Source organism: Triplophysa dalaica, chromosome 4 (assembly GCF_015846415.1).
Source record: "Triplophysa dalaica isolate WHDGS20190420 chromosome 4, ASM1584641v1, whole genome shotgun sequence".
Classification (NCBI taxonomy): Eukaryota; Metazoa; Chordata; class Actinopteri; order Cypriniformes; family Nemacheilidae; genus Triplophysa; species Triplophysa dalaica.
In genome coordinates, this window is record NC_079545.1 from 17,013,486 (window position 1) to 17,040,261 (window position 26,776).

General features: G+C 36.8%; 3 protein-coding genes across 6 annotated transcripts in view; 2 read left to right on the forward strand and 1 right to left on the reverse strand.

The window, feature by feature from the left end:
* Window positions 1-13,865, reverse strand: part of abca2 (ATP-binding cassette, sub-family A (ABC1), member 2) — a 53,290-nt gene extending 39,425 nt beyond the window's left edge. For all 4 annotated transcript variants that reach the window (XM_056744936.1, XM_056744935.1, XM_056744934.1 and 1 more), the window contains exon 1: window positions 13,428-13,865. In XM_056744936.1, the coding sequence (XP_056600914.1) occupies window positions 13,428-13,493 (66 nt within the window). In that variant the 5' untranslated portion in view covers window positions 13,494-13,865. The remainder of the gene's footprint in view (window positions 1-13,427) is intronic.
* Window positions 13,866-16,593: 2,728 nt separating this feature from the next.
* LOC130418785 (fucosyltransferase 7) lies at window positions 16,594-18,157 on the forward strand. Its single transcript, XM_056744875.1, has one exon. The coding sequence runs from the start codon at window positions 16,640-16,642 to the stop codon at window positions 17,696-17,698; it is 1,059 nt and encodes a 352-aa protein (XP_056600853.1). The 5' UTR covers window positions 16,594-16,639; the 3' UTR covers window positions 17,699-18,157.
* Window positions 18,158-22,727: 4,570 nt separating this feature from the next.
* carnmt1 (carnosine N-methyltransferase 1) lies at window positions 22,728-26,201 on the forward strand. The gene is made up of 8 exons (XM_056744874.1): window positions 22,728-22,880; window positions 23,088-23,283; window positions 23,456-23,634; window positions 23,792-23,932; window positions 24,799-24,977; window positions 25,087-25,200; window positions 25,297-25,400; window positions 25,547-26,201. Exons 1-8 carry the CDS (start codon window positions 22,735-22,737, stop codon window positions 25,733-25,735), a joined length of 1,248 nt encoding a protein of 415 aa, XP_056600852.1. The 5' UTR covers window positions 22,728-22,734; the 3' UTR covers window positions 25,736-26,201.
* The last annotated feature ends 575 nt before the right edge of the window (window positions 26,202-26,776 follow it).

Genomic DNA, 26,776 nt, shown 5'->3' on the forward strand with positions numbered 1-26,776 from the left:
CTACAAAAAATATATATTACAATATATTGCCCAGTTTAGAACCAGACGCAGTCAGTGTAGATATCGGTTAAGCATTTCGTTGTTTATTCACTTCTTGCATGAGACCAGTGAACAGAACATTAACTATTAATAGACCTGGACAGATAAATATAAAGTTTGGCAAACTGCTGGTTCAGCTGATATTTGTTCTCCACATTGCAGCCTGTTATTTCATAGAGCAACACAACAATAAAGCCCATCAACAGACAGTGCCAAGTGCAAGTATAAACAAACTAAAGATGCCTAAAAATGCACAGCCCATCCAAAAATGGGGTAAAACAATCCATTTTCACTTACACTGAACTACTTTGAACTTTGCTTTTTCAATACTTTCAATACAATATGACATTCTCTCACCTTGTCTGCTCAGCTAGATGTATTATGGATTTGGCTTGTCTGTGAAGGATATATGTGACGCTGACTTCGAATCTGGCTAAAACGAGGAATCATAAAATGGAGGCCTGCTGAATGATTGAGGAGACCGGTAGGAAAGACAGGCCAAAGAAGGAAATCTTATCTGAGCTACATGATAATATAATCATGTTGGACGCACAAACCGCTAAGCATAATTTGTGTGAGTCTATGCTTGTGTTTAAAGTAGCTATTTATACTAGCTATTTATGTGCTAATAGCCGTTTTGAAATGTTTCCAGTAATAAGCTATTTTTAATGCGGCTGTTTACTACATCACATTGTATTGGATTCAAGTGAGAAAATGAATAGTCTTTTTTATAACACACATTTTTTCAAATACTAGAGCAATCCTAGTGGGTCTTCTCTAGATTTCTAATGTAGAAAATCTGAAAAATTCTGTATCATTGCAGTCACTTTATCTACTAGTAATTTCAATGATTCACCAATATTTTGGACAATTTGGACAATCCCAGTATGTTATACAGTGCATCACATAAACAGCTTTAATATAATTTATACAATTTTTAGTAAAACTAGACTGACCAAAATTATAAACGCAACACTTTTGTTTTCGCCCCCATTTTTCATGAGCTGGACTCAAAGATCTAAGAATTTTTCTATGTAAACAGAAGACCTATTTCTCTCAAATGTTGTTGACAAATCTGTCTTAATCTGTGTTCGTGAGCACTTCTCCTTTGCTGAGATAATCTATCCGCCTCAGGTGTGGCATATCAAGATGCTGAATAGACAGCGTAGTTATTGCACAGGTGTGCCTTAGGCTGGCCACAATAAAAGGCCACTCTAACATGTGCAGTTTTACTGTATTGGGGGGTCCGAAAACCAGTCAGTATCTGGTGTGACCACAATTTGCCTCACGCAGTGCAACACATCTCCTTCGAATAGAGTTGATCAGGTTGTTAATTGTGGCCTGTGGAATGTTGGTGAACCATGGTGGCAGTGGGGTTATGGTATGGCCAGGCGTATGTTATGGACAACAAACACGGGTGCATTTTATTGATGACATTTTAAATGCACAGAGATACTGTGACAAGATCCTGAGGCCCATTGTTGTGCCATTCATCCACGACCATTTCGCAGCATGATAATCCACAGCCCCAAGATGCAAGGACCTGTACACAATTCCTGGAAGCTGAAAAAATCCCAGTTCTTCCATGGCCAGCATACTCACCGGACATGTCACCCATTGAGCATGTTTGGGATGCTGTGGATCGGCGTATACAACAGCGTGTTCCAGTTCCTGCCAATATCCAGCAACTGCGCACAGCACGTTGAAGAGGAGTGGACCAACATTCCACAGGCCACAATTAACAACCTGATCAACTCTATGTGAAGGCGATGTGTTGCACTGCGTGAGGCAAATGGTGGTCGCACCAGATACTGACTGGTTTTCGGACCCCCAATACAGTAAAACTGCACATGTTAGAGCGGCCTTTTATTATGGCCAGCCTAAGGCACACCTGTGTAATAATCAGCATCTTGATATGCCACACCTGTGAGGTGGATTATCTTGGCAAAGGAGAAGTGCTCACTAACATTGATTTAGACAGATTTGTCATCAAAATTTGAGAGAAATAGGCCTTTTGTGTACGTAGAAAAATTCACCAGTTCAGCTCATGAATAATGGGGGCAAAAACAAAAGTGTTGCATTTTTAATTTTGGTCTGGACTGTATCTCAGTTTCTCCTTTTCTCCATTCTGTAATGTCTCTTCTTTCTAATCAATGGAGCAGTTCAACTATTTGCTCTGTATAGCATCAGCGTTGCTGTAATACTAAACAGGCAGTTTGATGAAAGGAAACTCTCTCCTACCAGAATTCATTCACAATGACAAAATGATTTGAGCATGACAGCAGTTCACAACGATATAATGTCCGAAAAAAGGTCATAAAAAATGTGAAGACAGATTGTTAACGGCCCTTTCTTTGAAAGCCCTCGCTAAATTATTTTCAACCTAAAGAGCAGAACATTATGTTTGTGAATAAATCTATAATTGAACAATCTCTCATGTTCAAACACACTAAACCATCCCTGTGTTTTGAGGACACTGTTGTAAAGTCAAAGTTCACCCAAAATTCTAAATTATTTACTCACCCTCAAGTTGTTCCAAATCCGTATGAATTTCTTTGTTAAACACGATGGTGCCCATTAACTTCTATTGTATGACACAAAACCAATGGAACTCAATGTGTAAAACTGTTGTTCGGTTACCAAATTCTTCAAAATATATTTTTGGGTGTTTTGCAGAAGAAAGAAAGTCATGCAGGTTTAATATAACAAGAGGGATAGTTCAAACAAAAATGAAAATTCTGTCATCATTTAATGATCCTTTCATTAAATTTGTCTAACCTATATTCATTTCGTTTTGTTGAACATATATGATATGGTTGTCAATAGTGCTCCAGTTTCCAACATTCTTCCTTACATCTATATTCAATATATCTTCATTTGTGTTTGACATCATAAAGAAATGTATACACCCTTAATGTTGAGCCATGCTATCATTCTTTACACATGGGAACTCAGCCACAATGATGCCAGTTTAAGGCTGTAACCTCTGCTTTTGATACATTAGACACTCCCTCAAAGCTGTTTTACACTCTCTGTATGTGTGTGAAGACAGAGGTGCTGTTTTCACTGTCCTCTAACGCCTTGCCATTGAAAGATGAGCCTAATCTGAAGACTTTCTCACTTCAAGCTAAATCATTCATTCGAGTGGTGGTTTGAGCCTGACAACTGAATTGGTCATAGCAAAATTACAACTCAACAAACAGGAAGCTCCTGAGAAAATCTATCATCTCACAACCAGGATGTTGAGTCTGAATCGAAGATGGCAGGATCAGTTACAAACAGCTGAAAGAAGACTGTCCATCTACAGTATATAACATTCCTCTCTCTCTCTCTCTCTCTCTCTCTCTCTCCCTCTCTCTCTCTCCCTTTACCTTGGACATCTTCCTTAATCTCCCTGATACATCCTCAATCTCTTTCTCCATCCATCTTTTCACTTTGTGTATGGCTTGATTAAAGGGAAAACTGCGGTCTTATTTTCTCTCTTCTCTCTAAGTGCATAGCTGTGACAGGGGAACATCTTGGTACATAAATACCCTCTGCAGAGAAATGCATAAAAAAAAAAAATTCTTAAGGTGCCAGTAGAGAGAGAGAGAGTGATCCAGGACTATCATGAGTCATTAGCTCATTTTTTGACCAGTGCCAAAAAATGGTTTATGGTGTATGGTGTCCATGAAGGATAGGAAAACCAGTCAATGACGGGGCACCTTTAGCAAAACATTTAGATGGGATCTGGGAGGTTTGTGAAAAGACAATACTCAGATAATTTACATAATAGATGGTTTCATCAGACCCACATGCTGGTGTTTGGTTATTATATAACTTTTAATTTTTAGGGCTGTGACACGATTAATCATATCCAGAATAAAATTTGGTGTTAACAAAATATATGTCTGTGTTCTTTGCATTTATTTTGTACATACTTACCAATAATTTAATTTGTATCTTAATGTTTATTAATATTAAATATTTTTCTTATGCATGTTTGTGTATGTTTTTATAAATAAAAAATAATATGCACTGTACACAGACATATATTATGTAAACACAAACTTTACTCTGGATCGTTTGACAGCCCTGTTCATCTTATATTTCATTTATATTAATATTAATTAATATGAATATTAATATATGATTGTATTTTAATGGTATTAAATTTAATTAAAACTTCTCAACAAATATTCATTCTTTGCAGAGGTCTATACCGGAAGTTAAGTTTGGGAAACATAACATTTTTTTATGTTGCTTCTGCTGAAATAGACATCTATATAAACACAAAAACACTCTCTCACATACAACAGACTTACAAACAAACATAAAGAGTACTCTTACTAGTTGTTATTTTGAGATTAGTGGCAGGCAAACACAGATATACATTTCTATTAAAACATAAATTATAGAAATATATACACTCACCTAAAGGATTATTAGGAACACCTGTTCAATTTCTCATTAATACAATTATGGTGGTGGTGTAATGGTGTGGGGGGTGTTTTCTTGGCACACTTTAGGCCCCTTAGTGCTAATTGGGCATCGTTTAAATGCCACGGCCTACCTGAGCATTGTTTCTGACCATGTTTCTGACCAACAACTAAAAAATTTGCTGTTCATGTACAATTCTGAGTATGCCAATGGCTTTTCATATAACAATTATTGCCTTTGTCTCCAAGCTTTTTGCATAAATAACTAGAAAATTAAGGTGAAAAGGAACATTTATGATAAATGAATATTTCATGTTTATCAAAATGGTAAATATTTCATGAAATTATTTATACATGAAGGCAAAATTAGCTTAGGCTGAGAGCAAATTCCATCTCATTTCAATAAGAGAACAGGCCTGTTATTTCTCCTAAAGAGGAAGAGACGGATAAGGACTAAGAGAGAGAGAGAGAATGTTTGGTTGTGGGGACGTGGGGACGACCATAGGTGGCTAACAAGGGTACAGAGCACCAAAAAACAATCAAACATTAATTAAAAGAATTTTAGAACAAAATATACCTTGATAATAAATACAAATTAAAACACGAAATGAGGCAGATTCAAGTCGCAATGTGCAAAATAAATGTGTTTAGGTAAAATGTCTGAAATGCAGTGGAACACATATTCGAAAAACAAGCCACAAATAGTAAAATTAAAGGACATTTTCCTTAAACATCACGTAACAATGCTGTACGATACAATACTAGACCAGATCTCGCCTCAAAACTGTTGTAAAAGTTGATAATAATGAATTCTTTTTTACAAACTGGAATGAACTACCAAAAAAGTTACTTCATTTACGGCATGTAAAGGAGGAATGCAATAAAGCATCTTACCATTTCAACAGTCAAAAAGTCCCCTTCACCTTTTTTCCTGCGCACTCTTCCTCCGTCCTCCTGACACGCACGCTTGCTTTAAAGTGCAGAGAATGACACTGTGCTTGCTATATGCTATGATTTTGGTTTTCTTACTTTATTTAATTTTTTGCATCATGCAGTGCAAAGTTCAGAACTACGTGCATTACAGACAAAAGATTTAATTCATATGCCCTAACATTCAGTAAGTGACAAATGTACTGTGCTGCTTCTTTTTACCGGTCTTACAGCAAGAAGACGCGGAGAGACGCGATCCTGCGCTGGGTCATACCCAGACCTCACGCTCATATGCGCCGGGCATCTGCTACGCCACCGCCCATATAACCAAAATGGCATGATGGCCATTGCATAACCCCTCTGCAAAGATTCGACTGTGAGATTGGTAGTCGATTCAGGCTCTTCCTATCGAAGCATCTAATCTTCGACAATTTGGGGTCACCCCTAGATCACACTCACCACTGCAGATAAACGAAGACTAACAGAAATAAATGACAGTTCGTAAACGGAAAATGTAATTTAAGTTCTTTTGCTATAAAATAAAACAACAAAAAAATAAATATCTGGACTTGAATTTTTTTGGGGTGATTTATATTTTTCCCCAAAATACATTTGGAAAAAAAAAATATTCACGAAAATGTGGATAACAATCCTTGAATCCCTAAAGTCTACACATAAAATAAACAAAGGTGTAACCAGGAAGCATGTATTATTTGTCACAGATAACAGGTGACTCACACAGCAGGTCCAGGAGAGGAGCCATCTATGGCAGGAAACCCCCCCACACACACAAACACTGCCCCACGCCTCTGATATCCATCATGAAAATCTCACAAACACAAAAACAGATCAATAGGATGTGACACTCTTTGTTGGATGGTTGTGATTACTTCTTATAAATTTTCTAGGGTGGGAAGTGAGGGAGTAGAGGTGCAGTATCTTCAAGATTAATGTGCCAATAAAATAAAGGGTTGGGATTCTGGGTTTTTGTACTGGTCATTGATTTTTATGATTAACACAACAATGGCAACCAATACATCTTTGCATGCAAGTTCAGAAAAACTTCTATTTCAGTTACAAAAGTCTGCAAGATTAATTTCAACACCGTATACTTCCTCATTGCGTAACCTTTCGACAAGAATGAGGAAGTGTCTCAAAATGATCATCATTATATTCATACAGGATGAGATTATAACTTTTTAGTAGTTGCTTTCCAAGGTAAGCATGACTTTGACTATTGCTTAAACTACCCGAACAATAAACCTCGAAATAATTAAAGTTTGTTGCCCCTCATTGAGACATAATAAAATGAATGCAATAAATTCTAGATACCAACCTCACATAAAGTTATTTTCATGTGGGCAAGTAAAAGCCAATCAGAACGTCCATGCAACCACAGTGCAACATCCTGTCAACTTTTCACAACACCGTAAGATCATAACAGCGTGTTTTGCACAAACAAGCACTTATCATATGCTCTTCAAAACATCAAAATTCTAGTTCATCAAATCTAGTCATCAAACCATGTTTACATACAGTATCTTAATCAAAACAAACCAGTCTTCTGTATTTCTACCCAAGAATCAACATGCTTCCGTTCATACTTGAATATAAGCATGCACTTCATTTTAAGAGCTTTCTGATGAAATGAACTTATGTAATATCGGAGACGCTACAGCATCTCCATGTTCCAGAATGAAGAGGTTCTCTTGATCTCTCTCTCTCTCTCTCTCTGCCCCAATTTATGGCTCCCTGCTGAGCTTGGTTTTACAAGGTGAGCGTTTCTGCAATAATTATCATTTACGAAGGCCCATCTCTGACTCCGGACACATATTTCTATTCAATTAAAGCAGACACACATCAAGCGGCTTAAGGGGTCATGGTTTTATAGCTGATCTTGTGACCGAATAAAGGATAACTCATTGTCTCCTGAGTCCTGTCCCCCACAATCCTTCTCCCCGGTCTCATTTTTTTTTTTCATTCACATCAACCACATTCTATATTTTGCTTATATCAACTTTTTCCTGTTACTCCTGAATGGTTGATCACAACAGCGCTTTCCTCCTGTCGCTCTGTGCCTTATTCCTGCTCTCCATCTCATGTTTATATAATCCAATCTTCCTTCAGCGCTGCTTTTCTCCCAGGAGTACAGAGAGATCTCAATAATTTAGCAGCTGTCTGAGTTATGCTAGGCTAGCAAGGCACCCATCGCTGGGCAAAAAGAAACTTTCAATGTTCCACTTATTTCGTAAGCAAACAGACAATCATCAATATCTGTGGTTTTCAGATGTTTTTTGTGTCAAGTGGTGACCAAACATAGAACAAGATTTGTTTATGATAAAGGTTGTTCAACCTTCATTTTAATTTTCAACTTTTTTTGTACCCAATAAGCAAAGACAACATTTTAAATTGTCAAAATTTCCCCATGTTTTGCTTACCCTCTAAGGAACGTAACTGAATATGTTTTTCTTCTTAAAGAATAATATAGTCGGAGTTATAATACCACGTATTATTTACTTCCGAGCAGTAGAATGGGAGACAATGGGTGTTGACTTTTTGAAGCTCCAAAAAGTGCATCCATCGATCAAAGAACTGCTCGCCACATCTCTGTGGTCGTAACAAAAGTCTTCTGAAGCAAATTGGTGCATTTGTTTAAGATAAATATCCACATTGACAGTGCTATCCGTCATCTCTTGAACAACCTCACATTTTTTGAAGTCAACTATTATGTGATAAAAGTCCCGTCGATGTCGACTAGTCGATGAAGTCATTAATTAATAAATAAATAAATAAATATCGAGGGAGTTTTTTGCAACGGGATTTGATGGGTGTGGGCAAAAACAACTGTGTATGCGTACAGGCTGCAGGAGAAAGGCAGAACTCCCAGAAAATAGCCTCTGTACAGTATATTATCCAAATACATAATAAACTGTTGTTCTTCCATTGCACAAAAGCAACAACAACTAAATTAAAATAAAACTATTTTAAAGCGCGAGGTCGGTGATAGCAGGCTATGCTGTAAAAGAGCTGCAGCCTAACGTTACTTCAGATCTGAAGCGTGTGTACAGACCAAACTTCCCTGACATTTACAACAAGTCAACTGAAAGTGTCATGTGCACCAATAGATGAAACAAGAGAGATGTGTAGAGTTTGTATGTGACGTCTGACTTGTATGTTAGACAGTAACCATCAAAACTCATCCCCAATTGACTACCATAGTGTAATATGATTCAAAGTAGGGAAGGAAGGAGACGGGAACCGGCAGACATTTAAATAAACATTTAATCAAATACAAAAATTAAAAAAACAGCCGACCGCCCCTCACGTTCGATGGCCGGCGAATACAACACAAATACAAATGTAAAACATGTTCGGGCCCGGTCCTCTCTCTTTGACAGTCCGGTCACTCGTTCTCTTATACGCTCCCGATCTCCTACATGATTGGAGACCGGTGCGCGCACAGCTGGCGCTCATTAACAATTACTCACCGGTCTCGAACCACGGTCTCGCCCCGCCTACTCCACTACACATAGTATTTATTTTCCCTGGGATGAGATCTGTTTTATTACTGACATTCTTCAAAATATCTTTCGTTGTGTTCAGCAGAACAAAAACATTTATACAGGTTTGAAAGAACCTGAGGGTGAGTGATCATGACAGAATTTTCATATTTGGATAAAATATCCCTTCAATCAGCAAGTGTAAAACCATGTTTCATGACTATGACAGATTTCAAAATATCCCAATGCGTTCTTATATGTCCTTTCAAAACGTCCACTTTTTACAGGTAAAAATCATTTCCTGTTGTCTATGACTCTAAAACAGACATGTGATCCACACCAAAAACAAGCACCAGAGTGAGCTGATCACTCCAAAGCACTGCTTTGCAGAAAGTTCTTTATGCAACCGGTGGGTGAGCACAAAGCTCTGCCACCATGTAATATTCATGTAACACAATCATCCCACTGTAGTAAATGCAGCTTTTCACATCAACGTACAAAGAACACACTATTCAACATCTATTCACACTGTCTTAAACTGCATGTATTTGGGTAGCTGACAGATAAACCATGTCCTATGGTGTAAACAATTTGAAAAGAAGTTGTTAATAATATAATACTTTACATTCTTTATATTTGTAATATAAAATAGCGTTAAAGAAGATTCATCTTAGTTGTTAGTTATTTTTTCCTCAAATTTGCCGTCACACTATAGAACACATGTGCTTTTAATTTGTCAACAACACATTTACATACACAGTTCTTATAATAAACACCAGATTTCCCAGACATTCAAGTGCTAACAAGGCAGGAAAAGAATCATGTTAGTTTAAATTAAGCTTTGCTTTTATTTCTGTGTAAATGTGTTGCTGCATGAGATTTTCTGTCAGCGATGTATACATATATCACCCCAAAATCAGCTAACCAAATGAAGAAGGAGACTATCTTAATGTTGGTTATGGTTAAATTATTAAAGTGATGGTTCACCCAAAAATAATAATACTGTCACTCCACCTCTTGTCATTTTAAACCTGTATGACTTTCTTTCTTCCGCAGAACACAAAAGAAGATATTTTGAAGAAGGTTGGTAACCGAACAGCACTGGCCCTCATTCACTTTTAATGTATGGTCAAATCAATGCAAGTGAATATGGGCCAGTTAACAACATTCTTCAGAATATCTTGTTTTGTGTTCTGTGGAAGAAAGAAAGTCACACGGGTTTGAAACGACAAGAGCGTGAGTACATGTCATGATGACCGTTTTTGGGGGGGGGTAAACTTTAATGGTAAACATTCTAATTATATCAATTTCTGTTGCAAAATCAAACTACAATGCATTTCAAGGGGCCATTTTCAATCACAATTGAAAGAAATCTCAATTTCATCCTGCTTCTGCCACAAACCTCTCTAAATAATTAAATCATTTTGTGCATGCCATGCATAAAGGAATGAACTCAACACGGTTGCAGGCAGCTGCTCAAAAAGAGCTCCGTAGTGCAGCATAACTTTCTTTATTACTTGCTGATTCAACACTCTTTGAACATTTAATATTTCTCATGGACCTTCCAATTTAATTTTCATTTCAAAAAGGAGCCCAGGAGTTTGCTAAACTCACATAATGCTTGTGCCAAACCCGAATCGAAGTACTGACGTACTTATTTCTCATAACACTGACAGGAAAAGAGCAACAGGATCTACAGTAATGCCATTCTGTAGAGAGAATAATCTCACTGTCTTGTTAAAAAATGCTGATGTTAATATTGTTGGCATATATAGGCTAACTGGTTGCGTTATGTAAGCACATAATGTCAGCAAAAAACCTCGTTCCACGTATTCAGCATAAAGCATTATTTTAATAAAAGAATAATGCAACAACACAATCTTTACTCATACATCTGCTAAATTATTAATATTATAATCTGCATTTCTATTAGATGAGATCACTGCACACGGCCAGCTCGCAGGGCACGTACTATAATTTCTTCATTGTATGGTCTGCATGCATAATCCAAACAGCTGGATTTTTTGTGGTGCTCCACAGACTGCTGTCTGCATTTTTGCTTTCTTAATTTTTCAATCTATCTTTCTCCCTCTTTCTATCTCTGTCTCCATAGATACGCATGGGCAGCTATCCCCATCCCTGCCTCAGCCGATTGTTCAGGTATTGAAGTTCACAGAAAGGAGGTCAGCTTGTGTTGTATTTGGCATAAAGTTAAAACAGAGGATTCATGAAATCAGCCATTTTGGGTAAATGGTCATCTAACCTTGAAACGTACACCTTAACACATCCAATAATAAAGACTGAAGTGCTTTTTTTTCTTACAGAATAGTCATTTGTGAAACACAATACTTCATATTTACTCTTGAATTATTCATGCTCATAATTATAACTCTGAATCCTTTTCAAATAAACAATTTTAGTCTTTCACCGTAGTAGTAAAGCAAACATTAAGGTAATTGCTCAACATAAAGCTGTTATCCACCAATTGCGTCCTCATCTACAGGATGAAATCACAACAGCACTGTAAATCCTTACCTCACTCTCAGATAATATAAAACATCACCACAACTATAAATCTAGACGAAAATACTCGAGCTCATTCATTTAGCTCCCACCACAGGACAGAAAACACTGAAGCGCCCCATTGCTGACTAGCCACTTCTCAGGGTCCATCAATCTGAAAAGCTGTCAAACAACCCCCCTAAAGTGGACCTGTATGTGATCAAACCAGCCCATTGACGTAACTGTTACTATTCTTACCGGGGTGATCCTAACCTCTGGGGAGCCTGATGTCTGCTGTGCACGTGAGCTGATGCAAAATGTTACAGTTTCTAAAAATACAACATAAGGGAGCACAGGGGTTCCAGGTAAAGAAAGAGGAACAATGCTGTAGCAATTGAGGTCAGAAAATGTTCAAAGCAATGCAGGATTTTTCGCAACCGAGTGTTCGTGAGGGCCTCTTGAGATCCCACTTCTCTTTAATATCAAATTTGGTAAATAAAGTTAACATAACAAACACAAAAATGCAATAATTTCTAAAATGCTTTCTACATTTCCTAATTTATAAAAACAAGTTATGCACCTAACACAAACATTATTTACTATGCAAATAACTCTCAGCTGTTCCTAGATAGACACGGTGTCATTTCTATAGTCAAATGTATCCCTGATTACATTAGTATGTATCTCTTCTTTAAGCTTTTACAGCTTTGTACATTGAAGAGCATTGTATATTATTGTAAGAACACTGTAAATACTATGTATGTTGTGCTTTTCGTATAGTTCAGAAGCGAGTTGCAAAGGGACAGATTACCCAAAAATGAAAATTCTGTCATGAATTACTCATCCCTATGAAATTTGAAAGAATTTAGGAAAACAAAACGTTCTGGCCTGGGCACCTTTGACTAGCATTGACAACCCAGACATGTCAGGTGCTAACATTCTTCTAAATATCTTTCTTTTGTTTTCATCAGAACAAAGAAATGTATAACGGTTTGGAACTAATTGAAATAATTCATGACAGAATTTTCAGGAGTATCCTTTTAATCATTCTTCCAACCTTCCTATACATTTTCTTGGCTCAAGGGTTTTTTGCAACTGGCACAATAAACAATCTACTATATAAACAATGCACAATATACAATGTGCATGAATAAAGAGCTTCTGTGAATTATACCTCTATCCGTATTCCTACGGATAGTCTTTTAATAAAGCTTGCAATTTTGTCATTGTCTTTATTCCTCTTTATAAACAAATGTAACACTAACATAACACTGTTATTCAAGCACTTGACATCATTGCATCATTTATTTCAGAAACAAGTGACATCTGCTTTAAACGACAGCTATAGTTACAAAGTCTCTACCACAACATCTTCTTTACGTGAGAACTGTTGAATTAGTTTCACACTATCATAAGGCAATTCAACAGTTTATAGTTCATCTGCTTTCCATTCTCATTCACATGCCAAACGGTGAGCAGCCCAGCCAGTGGAGCACAACATGGATAATGTTTCCTGATAGTTTTACATCAGTGGCTTGTCATAAGCTTTTGCATGCATGTGTTTATTCAAATCCGGAACTGAGGTGAATCTTACAGGGGATAAAATGGTGGTTCTCTCAACATCACATTCAAGTTGTGGTGACAACCTAAAAACATGTCATTCGTGGGCACCACAACCTCCTGAGAAAAGCCCCACCTCATACCAACAAACAACCTGTAACGTTAGTTCCTAGACGACCTGTTAATGGGTAATCGACTGTCGCGACAACTCTACGTAATTCAACCCAAATTGCATCAACACATGTGCAAATAAATAAAAAACACAGACAACACAAGACAGTTATGAATTTGGTGCACCTGACTAAGCTTGTATGTAGATTGCATTTTTTTGAAAACGCTCAATCCATGACTGACGCCCGTCCGCGCTCGAGCATCTCGCCGAACGAACGACGTTTACCAAAACAAAAAGCCATCAAGGCCTACTTTTAAAAACACGACATTTAAAATTCGCGATCAGAGTGAACGAAGACACACTTACCGGTCCTCTTCGCTTTAAAGTCACGTTCTTCCACAGGAGAAGGTGTAGCTGGTGAAGAAATCCCATTTTGGATGAGTTGGAGAATCGCGCCCGGTGAAGTGACAATTATGATCTATTCATCACAGTGTTGCTGATTTGAGATTGTCTGCACTTTGTCCTGCTCGGTGTGTGACAAAGCCAAACATCCTGTCATAAAAGGGCTGGGTTTGTTAGGACAAAATGCTCTTTTGGTAGCAGCAGATCTACTCGCATCTCATGAGCAGTGGGCGGGGAGATACTCCTGTCAGCTTCAGCCGAATGTAGTCCAGGGTATATAAACCTTTTTTACGGAAACTTAAAAACGAGCCGTGTCAAGTCGATCAAATGTGATTTTATGGTAATATAGTGGCCGCCTCAGCTGTATTCCTGATGCGCTGGCTGCAAATCCTCATCATTCTGCGACGGCTAGTTATTTATAGTAACTCCATCGATGTGGAAACATGTTTTAATCTCGCCAGGACCTTTATTTGTGGGATTGAGAAAATCCTCACTGGCAGATGTCATGAATGGACAGACTCAGGCAGGCGCACATCTGCGGCTGCCGCGGATTGCGTTGAAGGTTGTGGTGTTCGATCGCAGTACAATATGTTATTTATAACAGCCGAAAAGAGTTGATGGTGATAAAAGCGAACAGCACCCTCTGCAGATCAACACTCGATCAGTGGTGTTTTATTCAGTAGGATAACGCAACTCCTACAAGCAACAATTTGTAAAACAAAATATCTGTAACACATAATTAAACCAGTTTTAAGGTCAGTCCCACTGCGAGTATTACCTGCAATAGTAATGTTGGATGACTCATCTCAATGTAAAGGTTTAAAAGCTATTTCACACAAAATGTCAAGTGCTTATTTTTCTTCCTAACAGATGGTCTTTTTCCCAGTTTTTATGTTTATAATCTATACGCAGATTTGTCAATCTCGTTTTTCAATGCTTATACATTTAGCTCGACCTAGTGGCTCCAAGTAGGATATTACATGGCTTTTCAAATTTGATTCTTTCAATAAGAGATCACAGCTTTCATCTCACATTACGTAGATTATGTAGACTCACATTACGTAGATGATCGACATTTATTAGCATTTGTGTTGATCATTAAAACGGTGAGGATGAAGATTATTTGACAAACTACAGCTGTAAGAATCTGTACACAGCACTGTATATATCCGGTGTGGGCTACAGAGCAGGTTGTGGTTTCAACACTGCCAAAGTATAAACACAATAACTAATGAGTTGTTGGTGACTCGTTTCTTAACCTGGTGCTGTATTTCTTCGTCTGTACATAGAAAGACTATATTTTTACAAATGGGGAATATGTATTTATGTGTCAGTGTTGACTGTTGATGTGATCTCTGAAACACCAGCCAACAACGGTAAGAAGGAAAGATGTTGCCATTTCGATATCCTGTCAACAACCCACCAATGTCTTTCACTATATGGCAACTATGGGACAGATCATTTTAATAAAAACACATATAAATTCTAAACTCCCAAACTATATATATAGATTTTGGCTATCTGTTTCATAAATTACAAACATTACATTAATATTAGGAGGAAAAACAAGCTGTACCCTGTGCACATTAAAATACTTCTTCCAAAAGCTAAATCCACTTCCTTAAATTTACATTTTAGAATGATTCCCATTAAATTTAATCTACATATTTGTAATGATAATTGAATCATGTCATTTAAACATCAGCTCCTTTTCCTCAAGCACAGCCCCCGCATCATCTACACGCTTCACCCGCTCCTACACACTAAACTTTCAACTCATGGACTACATTTCCCATCATGCACTGCACAGCTCTGCCATCATTTGATTACCCCACACCTGACTTTCATTTCATTTCACTATACCTGAACCTCATCCCACACAGTCTATTTATACTCACCCTTTTTTTTTTGTTACTCGTCCAGTCTTAATGTATTTTGCTCAGCATATACATTATCTTGGACTGTCTTTGTAAACGTAAACGTAAACGTAAACGTAAACGTAAACGTAAACGTAAACGTAAACGTAAACGTAGACTTTAATCTTCTCAGTGGATGTTATTGGACAGTAGATGGATTCTGTTTTACCCGTTTAAACCTGTGGATTATTATTTTGGATTTATTCAATTCCCTTTGAATGTTTCCCTTGTTTGCCTGGATTCATTATATCATCACCATTGACATTCTAGTTTAGTTGTGGCATCGTTATCTTATTGTTACAATCATATTCTATTTACATTATGGCTTTTAGCCTTAACTTTCTTTCGCTGAAAACCTGTCCCACTTTATTAAAAAAAGTTCAACCATAATAACCACATTGAATTTATAGTGTTTACATTTAGGAAAGTACCATTACAATAAAATAAAAATTAACTCACTTGAGGGAAAAGCATAAAAATGTTGAGTAAGTGTTCATCTGTGTTTCATCACAAATCTACCAAACACTGATTGTCAGCATGTGGTTGGTTAATATCTCTGTGGCAATCTTGCTTGTTCTGTGCCAAAGAGGTTTGTGTAGATTGAATCTTAACTCTCCATTTGTCACATTTTACTTCAGTGATGTAAATTTTTGGAAACCTTGTAAAAAATGTGTGATTCGTAAAAGGACAATAAGTGAGGGACATGAAGGTGGAGCAAGACTAGATACATTCTCTTGATTTATATTGTTCACGCACTGAGCGGTGGCACTCTGCATTCACACATGCACATCTTTGACTTCCTTGTTCTTGAGACATTTGCGTACTCTCTCTCTCTCGACCCTAAGCAAGTATATCTCTTGACTATGCTTATTTATATGCTTACTTTCAATGTGAATTATTTGCTTATAGTGAAGTTAAAACTACGATTAGGCTATTAAAATAACTTTTTTTAAATAAATTCTTTTATGAAGTATTTGTGCTATTTTCTTATTTTTTTCTTGTATTTGGAGAACAAACCAAAGTTTTGATTAAATGTTGGCAAGTTTACACCATTACTTTGAACTTTATTTCATACGCATTTGAATTTTTTTATAGACCTCAACAACTTTAGCCAACCTAACAATTTAATGCCTCGTAAAGGGCCTCATTGAAAACATACAGCTTTCAATTGTAGTCACTGTTCTTAACAGAATAAGAAACAATTACTTTGCTGTCTAAAATGTTTGACCAATTCTACTTTGTCTTTACAGCATTTGTACCATGGGATTTATTAAACAACTTGGTCGTCCTCTATACTGTGTGTTTGCCTTTTTACTTCTTTATAATTTCTTATCCCAAAGAAAAGCACTGCTATTCTTAATTCAATTCAGCAGCAGCCCTACCAAAATTGTCCAACAGAACATCACCATCCTCCTGTGGAACTGGCCATTTGGAATCCCCTACAGACTTGATAGAGATGTGTGTTTGGATAAATATGGAATTCCAAGATGCTTTCTGGAGGATAACCGATCCCTTGTCACTCAAGCAGATGTTGTGGTGTTCCACCACCATGAACTCTGGACTGGACGCTCCAAACTTCCTCTCCACCTCTCCCGTCGGCCTTTGCAGAAGTGGGTTTGGTTGTCATTGGAACCTCCTGTGAACAACCACAACCTCAGCAACTACAATGGCTTATTCAACTGGACCATGAGTTATCGACGTGACGCGGACATATTCGTGCCATATGGAGAGCTTGTTTCGAAAAACACCAATGACACATACATCATTCCTAAAAAGGGAAACTGCCTGATTGCCTGGGTGGTTAGCAGATACAAGGCCAGTCAGAATCGCTCTCTAGTTTTCCAGAATCTTTCGAAACACGTTCCATCTAAACTAATAGAAGTATATGGTAACTGGCCTAAGCGACCACTGTCCAACAACAACCTGCTGTCCACTATATCTCGATGCTACTTCTACCTTGCTTTTGAAAACTCTATATCAACAGACTACATCACTGAGAAGTTGTGGAGAAACTCCTTTCAAGCGGGAATTGTGCCGGTGGTGCTCGGCCCACCCAGGAACGTTTATGAGCTTTCAATTCCTAGGGAGTCGTTCATTCATGTAAATGACTTCAACAGCACTAAGGCACTGGCTACCTATATAAGTCAAGTTTCCATGAATAGAGAGCGTTATGAATCTTATTTTAGATGGCACCGTCACTATAATGTTAAAACCTACATAGATTGGAGAGAGAGACTGTGTAATATTTGCAAGCGTTATCATCAGTTATCTAAGCACAAGAAAGTGTACAATGATCTGTATAGCTGGGTCAACAGGTAACACTACTTATGGCAAATAGTTTAGGCTATTACTTATTTTATTAAATGTGTCTAGTTATCTCAAAAAAAGCTTCTTATTTGCAACCTCAAGACAAAATTTAAGCATCAATCAGGATATTTGTGGGCCTATTTTGGCAATACGATAATGTGTCAGAAAACACCTTTATGATATGCATATTCGCTTCCTTCAGAATGGTCTTAATTCTCTTCAGTTCTCCTATTGTTTCTCTTATACAAAACTATCAATGTCTTCTTTTTTTGTTAGTTTTTTAAAGGCATGCTTAGTTTCTCAACCATTTGTTAAGACTGAGCAATACCGCACACTAAACCTGCCCCCATGATGCAAGGGTGGGGTACTCTCAGATTGAAAATAACTGTCAACAGAAAACCAAAATGAGTCACACCTCACTTTTGTAGATGTGAGGTGCTGGTTATTATGGAGGACCAGGAGAGTCTTGTGTAAAGTATTAAAGCATTTCATTGTTTAATAACTAATTCTACAATAAAAATAGGCATTCATCCATTTGTTTTTAACTTCATTTTTTAATTCAAATATAATTAGGCGAAATGATAAAATCATTTATTATATACTGTTTTAATGGGCAATAAAAAGCGTGATTTTAAAAATAATTAATAAATGAAATATTAATCCATCAATAAATACTTCAAATTAAAAAGGGACTTTTAAGACTCAACATAAAACACAAAATAAATACATCATTTTAAAGCGCATTAATGAATTCCTTTATAAATAGTGGAATTTCAAAATCTATTTGAAAATGCGATTTAACAAAATGAATAAATCATTGGATTTACAAATTAAACTAGGAATACAAATTTTATTCCGTCATTTAATAGACTATTTCTTTAATCATTTGCATTTCCAATTCCCCGCTGCCTTTCCTTTTCCGATTTGCCATTCGATTAGCTTAGTCATTTAGCTTTTCCATTTAGCATCTCTATTTACCATTTCCATGACACTCTGGGGCCTTGCATGGCTAAAATGAGGTTAAACAATTCAAATTAGCTACGGAGAGAGACATGTTACAAGCTCTCTGATTGGCTAGCTCCTTGTACGTCATGTTAGATGAGCAATGGAGAAGAGAGGATAGTCTGTTGTGGTGATGGGAAGTTCGGATCATTTTATTGACTCGGACCATTGAGTCTCGTTCAGCAAAATTAACGAATCTTTTTTCAAGTCATATCGTTCCTTTCGTTCATTTTAGCAAAGTATAATTAAAATGTTACATGCCTAACAAATCTACTACTTATGCAAATTAAACCATTTTGTCTATCAACAAACAAACACTAGGGCTGACTATTCACCCGTTTGTTAGGAAGGTTGTAAATTAGCTAATTTCCCTGTCCATAGCTGTCACATCACATTACAAAAAACCGAACGACTCGAACCCGAAGACTCGAGGTGAACTAATCAATTCTCTTTCCGGCTCTGCCTGCAATTGTTTAGAGTGCAGGGATGTCACGTGATGAACGAACGACTCGAACCCGAAGACTCGAGTGGTGAACTAATCAATTCTCTTTCCGGCTCTGATTGCATTTGTTAAACGTCCGGAGCGAGGTGCGCAATGCGCATGCGCGACTGAACGAATCACTTCCCAAGACGACTCGTTCTTCCCGAGTCACGTGTAACCAGCGCGTTATCAGCACCAGTTTATTCTTTAACAGAAATTATAGAAAATTAAATTTATTATTAGAACAAGTTAGAACGTTCATACTGCACGTGGAATCAGCAGTGCTGCGGTCATTTTGGGCCGAGTCTATTTATGATGCGATGCTTACGCGCAGTTAACGTGACATAAGTTACGGTGCTTAATGCCAAAATGCTTTTGGATTCACGCGAGATTTGAGTTTTACCATTAAAGCATGTAAATGATGTCTGTTGTGTTTTAATCCGCCTATATTGTCATGAAACCGCAAACACACACCATGGTGTGTACTTTAAATGCATACATTAGATGCTACTGTGTACTGTCTATGAGGGACATTTTCTCGCGTTACGTTTCCTACGGTCTGCTCGTGAGCAGTGGCCCACCGGTACTGAGGGAAGCAACTGCATCATGCTGTCAATCAAAACCAAGCAAATCCTTTTAACAATGTATCAAAATCAGTTGTATTATCTATATAATCCGGAAAATCTTTAATTCGCGTGTTTTAAACAAGATCCGAGCACACTGTTCTAGTGGTACAGGCAGTAAATAACAAACACGTCTACTTCTACTCGCATCATTTCGTAGTCAAATTCCAGTTACGCGGCCAACGCATTTTAAAATGGATAAGTATATAGACACGCCTGAAGCGAGTGCGAGCAACCGATGGTGAGCACTTCGGCAAGTAGAGAAAGCGGCGCCTCCTGCATTTCCCACGAGTTTTAGACGTTAATGGGCCTTAAAAACCCAAGCATTTCGGTCTAAAAAGGATCGCTACTCTTGGAAAAAATGTCCCTCATAGACAGTGCACAGTAGCATCTAATGTATGCATAGTACACACCATGGTGTGTGTTTGCGGTTTCATGAAGAGGATAATATCGGCGGATTAAAACACAACAGACATCAGTTACATGCTTTAATGGTAAAACTTAAATTTCGCGTGAATCCAAAAGCATTTTGGCCATAAGCACCGTAACTTATGTCACGTTAACTGCGCGTAAGCATCGCATCATAAATAGACTCGGCCCCAAAATGACCGCAGCACTACTGCTTCCACGTGCAGTATGAACGTTCTAACATGTTCTAATAATAAATTTAATTTTCTATAATTTCTGTTAGAGAATAAGCTGGTGCTGATAACGCGCTGGTTACACGTGTAGTAGGTGAACAACAGACTATCCTCTCTTCTCCATTGCTCATCTAACATGACATACAAGGAGCTAGCCAATCAGAGAGCTTGTAACATGTCTCTCTCCATAGCTAATTTGCATTGTTTAACCTCGTTTTAGCCATGCAAGGCCCCAGAGTGTCATGGAAATGGTAAATAGAGATGCTAAATGGAAAAGCTAAATGACTAAGCTAATCGAATGGCAAATCGGAAAAGGAAAGGCAGCGGGGAAATGGAAATGCAAATGGTAAAAGAAATAGTCTATTAAATGACGGAATAAAAATTGTATTCCTAGTTTAATTTGTAAATCCAATGAGTTATTCCTCATTTTTAATCGCATTTTCAAATAGATTTTGAAATTCCACTATTTATAAAGGAATTCATTAATGCACTTTAAAATTATTTATTTATTTTGTGTTTTATGTTGAGTTTTAAAAGTCCCTTTTTAATTTGAAGTATTTATTGATGGATTAATATTTCATTTATTAATTATTTTTACAATCACGCTTTTTATTGCCCATTAAAACACTATATAATAAATGATTTTATCATTTCGCCTATTTATATTCGAATTAAAAAATGAAGATAAAAACAAATGGATTAATGCCTATTTTTATTGTAGAATTAGTTATCAAACAATTAAATGCTTTATTACTTTACACAAGACTCTCCTGGTCCTCCGCAGTTTATATGCCAGGGTTTTGGTTGGTATTAAAATACATAACTGTTAAAAACAGCATTGTTTTGGCGTCATTTACCAGAATGTCCATTTAAAGCATCATGTATTAACCACACCATAAGTGAAGAGAAACTTTTAAGTTTTTAGCAGTAACACTGTAAGGCTGCAGTTCACTTGCCCGGAGAGAAAACAGCAAGCCAATGTTTGGCTTAAAGGGATACTCCACCAAAAAAAAAAAAATATTATGAATTACTCACTCTCTAGTTTTTCCAAATCTGTTTAAATTTCTTTGTTCGGTTGACCACAAAGAAAGATATTTGGAAAAATGTAAGCAATTGACAATTCTGGGGCATCATCGATACCATGGTTGAAAAAATATTCTACCTTTTTTGTTCTGTTGAACACAAAAGAAGATATTTTAAGTAAATGGTTCTGAGGCACATTTGACAAACATTTATTTTTTCTTATATGGTAGTCACTGATTCCGCAGAATTGTCAGAATCTTTCTTACATTTGGGTGAATACATATTGTTTAAAATAACCTTTATGGTACATAATAACAAGGTATTTAAAATAAGTGTTTTTTCAGCTCCAACATTGTGTGTTGTTGCTTAAATTCTTATGAAACTGATAACGGATGTCTTGACATCAGAAAAAGAGGACGGGTCTCACATCCTCTTTAACAATAAAGCATCTTGAGCAGGCTGTTTGTGGTTTCCTATAGTGAACCTTCCAGAAACGTTTACTGTAGGAAGGATACTATTCAAAAGAACTATGTGTGATGCTTTTTGACAGGTTGGATTTCACACCTAAAATGTGTGAAGGGCAAATTTCTTATTCTTTGGAAAAACACAAACATTTAAGTTTCATTAGGTTACAGCAATGATACAATAGTGTGACATATTGAATATAAAAAGCTTTGACAGAAAAAAAATCATTGGTAGAACTGTTGCTCATTTGTTTAACACTTTTTAATCCTCCTTCATTTTGTCATTGTCTTGGCCACACAGAAAATATGCTGCATGTTATTTTGTGGGAATCAAACTTCTGATGTTGGCACTGCTTCCACAATGCTTAGTTACAACAACCAATGCTGCAGGAACAACAACCAGTTTGTCGGTCAGCCTAACTTCCTGGGATATTTTGGAGGATCAATAACCTAAATGAAGTGTTTCAGTATCATGGACCTAAATTAGCCCCAACGTGACATTTTTCCAAGTTATACCACTATAATGTGGTTTTACTCATTCCAGACTTGAGACAGGCTCCAGCATTCTCATGAACAGCAAGACTCAACAGATGATGTTCAGAAATATATTTGAGCACGACATGCACAAACAATGTTCTCTAATTTGGTATAATTATTATTGTTTAGATCAATTTGGCTCCAAATGACGCCTGTTCAATTTCAGTGTGTGATGTCCCCACATTTGATCCACGAATCGAGTGTGCACGCTCCATTATCTTTTCTGTATCTGGATATTTGGTCGATTGTCGATTACTTACGCCTGCGGTGTACAGCAATGGCTGACAGCACGGACCGAACAGCATCTTCCAAACAAGAGGAATTTTACAACTATCGGGAAAGGATTAAATGCTCTCCTGAGGAGGAGGCGAGATCAGAGAAACAGCATTTTTGGAATGTCATCAATGCGTTCAAATATTATAGGTAACAACGATTACTTAAGCATCAAAAGTACGACGTGAAATGGTTTACTGTTGTAGAATTATGAAAATCTAAATAGATCCGTTTTTCTGATACCCCGATATTTTAAGAGTTACGATATTTATTTAACATTTATTTGATATTTGTATATATTCCGAAACTGAATCTATATTCATTCATTTTATATATGTTTACCTCTCGCTGTTTCAGAACTCACGTTCACGAACGGGTAAATCGAGCCGAGAGGCATTTCCGATGCCTTCCAGATCACCACCAGAAACTTTTGCCAAACTTCCTTCCCAACCTGTCTAAAATCCGCTACTGTATTGACCGAAACCAGGAGGTGCTGCAGGCCGTAGTGCACAACTGCATCCATATGTTTGAGAACATGGAATATGGAGAGGATGTAGGTGGCATGCCCTGGCAGTAGGTCTTACATTTGATAATTATTGTATTGCTGTAACTGCTGCTTTTTCTTTTGTTGTTACTTTATAATTGTGGCTTTAATGTACAATAGGACTGCAAATTGAGCACTTGAATTATAAAGTGTCATGAGTGCATTCAACTTTTGTCTTTAGAGCTTTTTAAAGGAAGACCCAAGAAAAATACGGCCTGCCTCGACTTTTGACATGGACAAGCTCAAGTCCACTATTAAGCAGTTTGTTCGTGACTGGAGTGAAGCAGGGAAGGCTGAAAGGGACACCTGCTATAAACCACTTATAGACGAAATCCAGAGACTGTTTCCTCCTGACCAGTGGTAAATATGGCCATTCGGTGGACTTTTAGCTGGAATGTGAGATAGACAAGAAATGTGTCTTAATGCAGAAACACTTAAGTCAGATATTGTTAACAAAATTATAAGCAAAAAAATGTTCTTTAATGTTTAAGGACCTGAAATTAACGTCTCTCTGCAGTGATGTGTCTCAAATAAGAGTGTTGGTGCCAGGAGCAGGTCTAGGTCGGCTGGCATGGGAGATTGCTCATCGGGGCTATTCGTGCCAAGGAAACGAGTGGAGCTTCTTCATGCTCTTCTCCTCTAATTTTGTTCTGAATAGGTATAAACATTTTTATCTTCAGAGCAAGAGAACAGGCCTAAAGTGTATTTTTTAATGTATCTATATTAGTTTTTTCTGTTTCCCTCTGGATCCTAATAACATAATAATTTAAACATTCCTGTTTCAAGGAAACAACCCTATTACTTTTGGTGACATAAAGAAATGTAAAGTATATTTAAACTGTTGTACCTCACCTTGAGGACAGGACACGTGTTGTACACATATACATTGTGTTGAATAAACCTTTTGAGAATGAGAAATAACTTCATGACGTCATGACTTCCGGGCCATTCCAGCGTTATGGACGTGACATAAAAATGCTCAGAGAATAAATTTGTTACGGTTATATTGAACCATCTGTTTATATTTTACTGAACCCTTGTTGATAGAGTCTAAACATGAAGAAATGTCAGTCTATGAAAAAAATATATATTTAAAAAAAAAAGGGAAATAAACATGCAACAAAATGTAACATAAAAAGGACGTGTTTTTTGGGAGGCGATAAACTTATTGTGTAAAATAAAATGCACAATCCTGAAGAAATAATACTCAATGAATAAAGAAGGGATGCCTCTTTATAGAACATAAAATAGTTACTTTATATTCATTTTCATGTGTCCATTTATGAGGACTATGTAGCGTTATGGATGTGACAATCCTGAAAATGGCACCGGACTATGAAAAAATTTGGACTAAAAATAGAAAAAAAAAAGCTTTACAAATTTGTAGAGGGGTCTCACATGGGTATTTGAACCACCAAATGTTAAAATCTGTGCTGTTACCAAAGTAAAAACCGCTTTTAAACTTCATTTTCGCGGAATTGCCCTTCTAGTAAGTTATGAGCTAACATAATTTGTGGTTTTCAGGTGTGATGAGGAGAATACTTTGACTTTGTATCCCTGGATTCACCAGTTCAGTAATAACAAAATGTCGTCAGATCAGACAAGACCTGTGTCCTTTCCAGATATCAACCCACAGAGTCTCCCGGAAGACTCTGACTTCTCTATGGTCGCTGGAGACTTCCAAGAAGTATACACTGATCCAGGTTATTCTTTTATAATTACAAACATGTCATTATTTAATGCACCAATAAACAGTGTTCTCACTGTTCGAGGAAATGAAAAAATGCGTTTTTGTCTTGGACTCTTTTACAGATATTTGGGATTGTGTTGCTACATGTTTCTTCATCGACACAGCCCACAATGTTCTTGACTACATTGAAACCATCTGGAATATTCTGAAACCCGGTGGTGTCTGGATGAATTTAGGTATGTGATGCATTCAGATGTTCTATTCTGAACTTAAAGGTTATATAGTGTATGAGAGACTGAAAACAGTGGCTTTGGTTTGTTTCGATCTCAAAGGTCCGCTTCTTTACCACTATGAAAATATGGCCAATGAATTATCCATTGAGCTAAGCTATGAGGACATAAAGGCTGCCATTTTAAAATATGGATTTGAACTGGAGGTAAGATTTTCACAACAATATCATATTGTCCTATTATACATGCATCTATACATGCACCAGTTTGTCTCCAAGCAGTTTTTCATAAGAGAGAAAAATATTTTGTTGGAAAATGTATCATATTTCTTATTCAATTTTTATTTCCACAGATGGAGAGAGATTCTGTTTCCAGCACATACACAGAAAATGATCGCTCCATGCTCAAGTACCTTTATGATAGTGTCTTTTTTATTGTACGGAAACCTGTGGATCAGTTGATCAATGGAGACCAGACACCGAAAGATAGCCAGATTGAGGATTCTTTTTACACGGGAAACACAGAGGGAAAAAAAACATGACAGTAAGAAGACTAAAGCTCTGGATTAATGACTGATAAATGTTCCAATAATAAACTGATGTTTTTAACCATCAATGCCAGTGTTACAGCGAATTCCTGATAACAGAACAAGATTGGAATATTATTGTGTGCTGAAGTATTTCACATATTTATCAAAATATTTGTCATGTTGTAGTGCCTCACTTCACACATATTCCTCAGGTTCTGTGTGCTGCTTCACATCATACAAATGATACTTTACACGTCAGTGTTTTCTCATGCTTGTTTACATTATCACAGATTTCCTTGGCCTATTTTCTTGACAATTTCTCCTCTCACACAATAACTCCAGTCTATTTGAAGGACGAAGATGACTTTGTTGGGAATTTAATTTGTAACAGTTGGCAGCAATGAAATAAGTTGTTTTAAACTTGACTGATTGTGAGTATGGTGCCTGTATGATATGATGCAATAAAACTGTTTTACAATAAAAAACAAATCATGTTTTAAAAAATTATCAGATTTCAATACTTGAAATTGTGAAGAACATTTAACCATAAAACGGCTCCTTATACATGTTAACATTTTCTCAATTTCTAGGTAACAGGACATCACTATACGATAGATTTTCGGATGCTTTTTAAATCTCTCCATGCCATCAAACACTGTACATATGTTAATGTTTTAAGACTATACTTTCACTGACTGATTGCTTGCAGCAATATGACTTTGCCATGATTTCTTCGGTTGAAAGGCAAAGTAAACAACGCTTTTGTTTATAGCGGAGTAATTAAACAACAGTGTAACAAAACGTTGACAAAACATTTATATGCAACCAAGCCTCTCCTTGTGTTTTACTTTTCTTTAGTGTTGCTTATATGAAAGTGGGTTTCTAGTAACACTTACTAGAATTACCCATAAAATTAAAGGAATAGTTCATTTTCAAAAAAAATTGAATAATAAAAATGTCTCACCCTCATGTAATCCAAGATGTTTATGTATTTGTCTCTTTAGTCGAAAATAAATCAAGGATTTTGATAAAAACATTCCAGGGTTTTTCTCG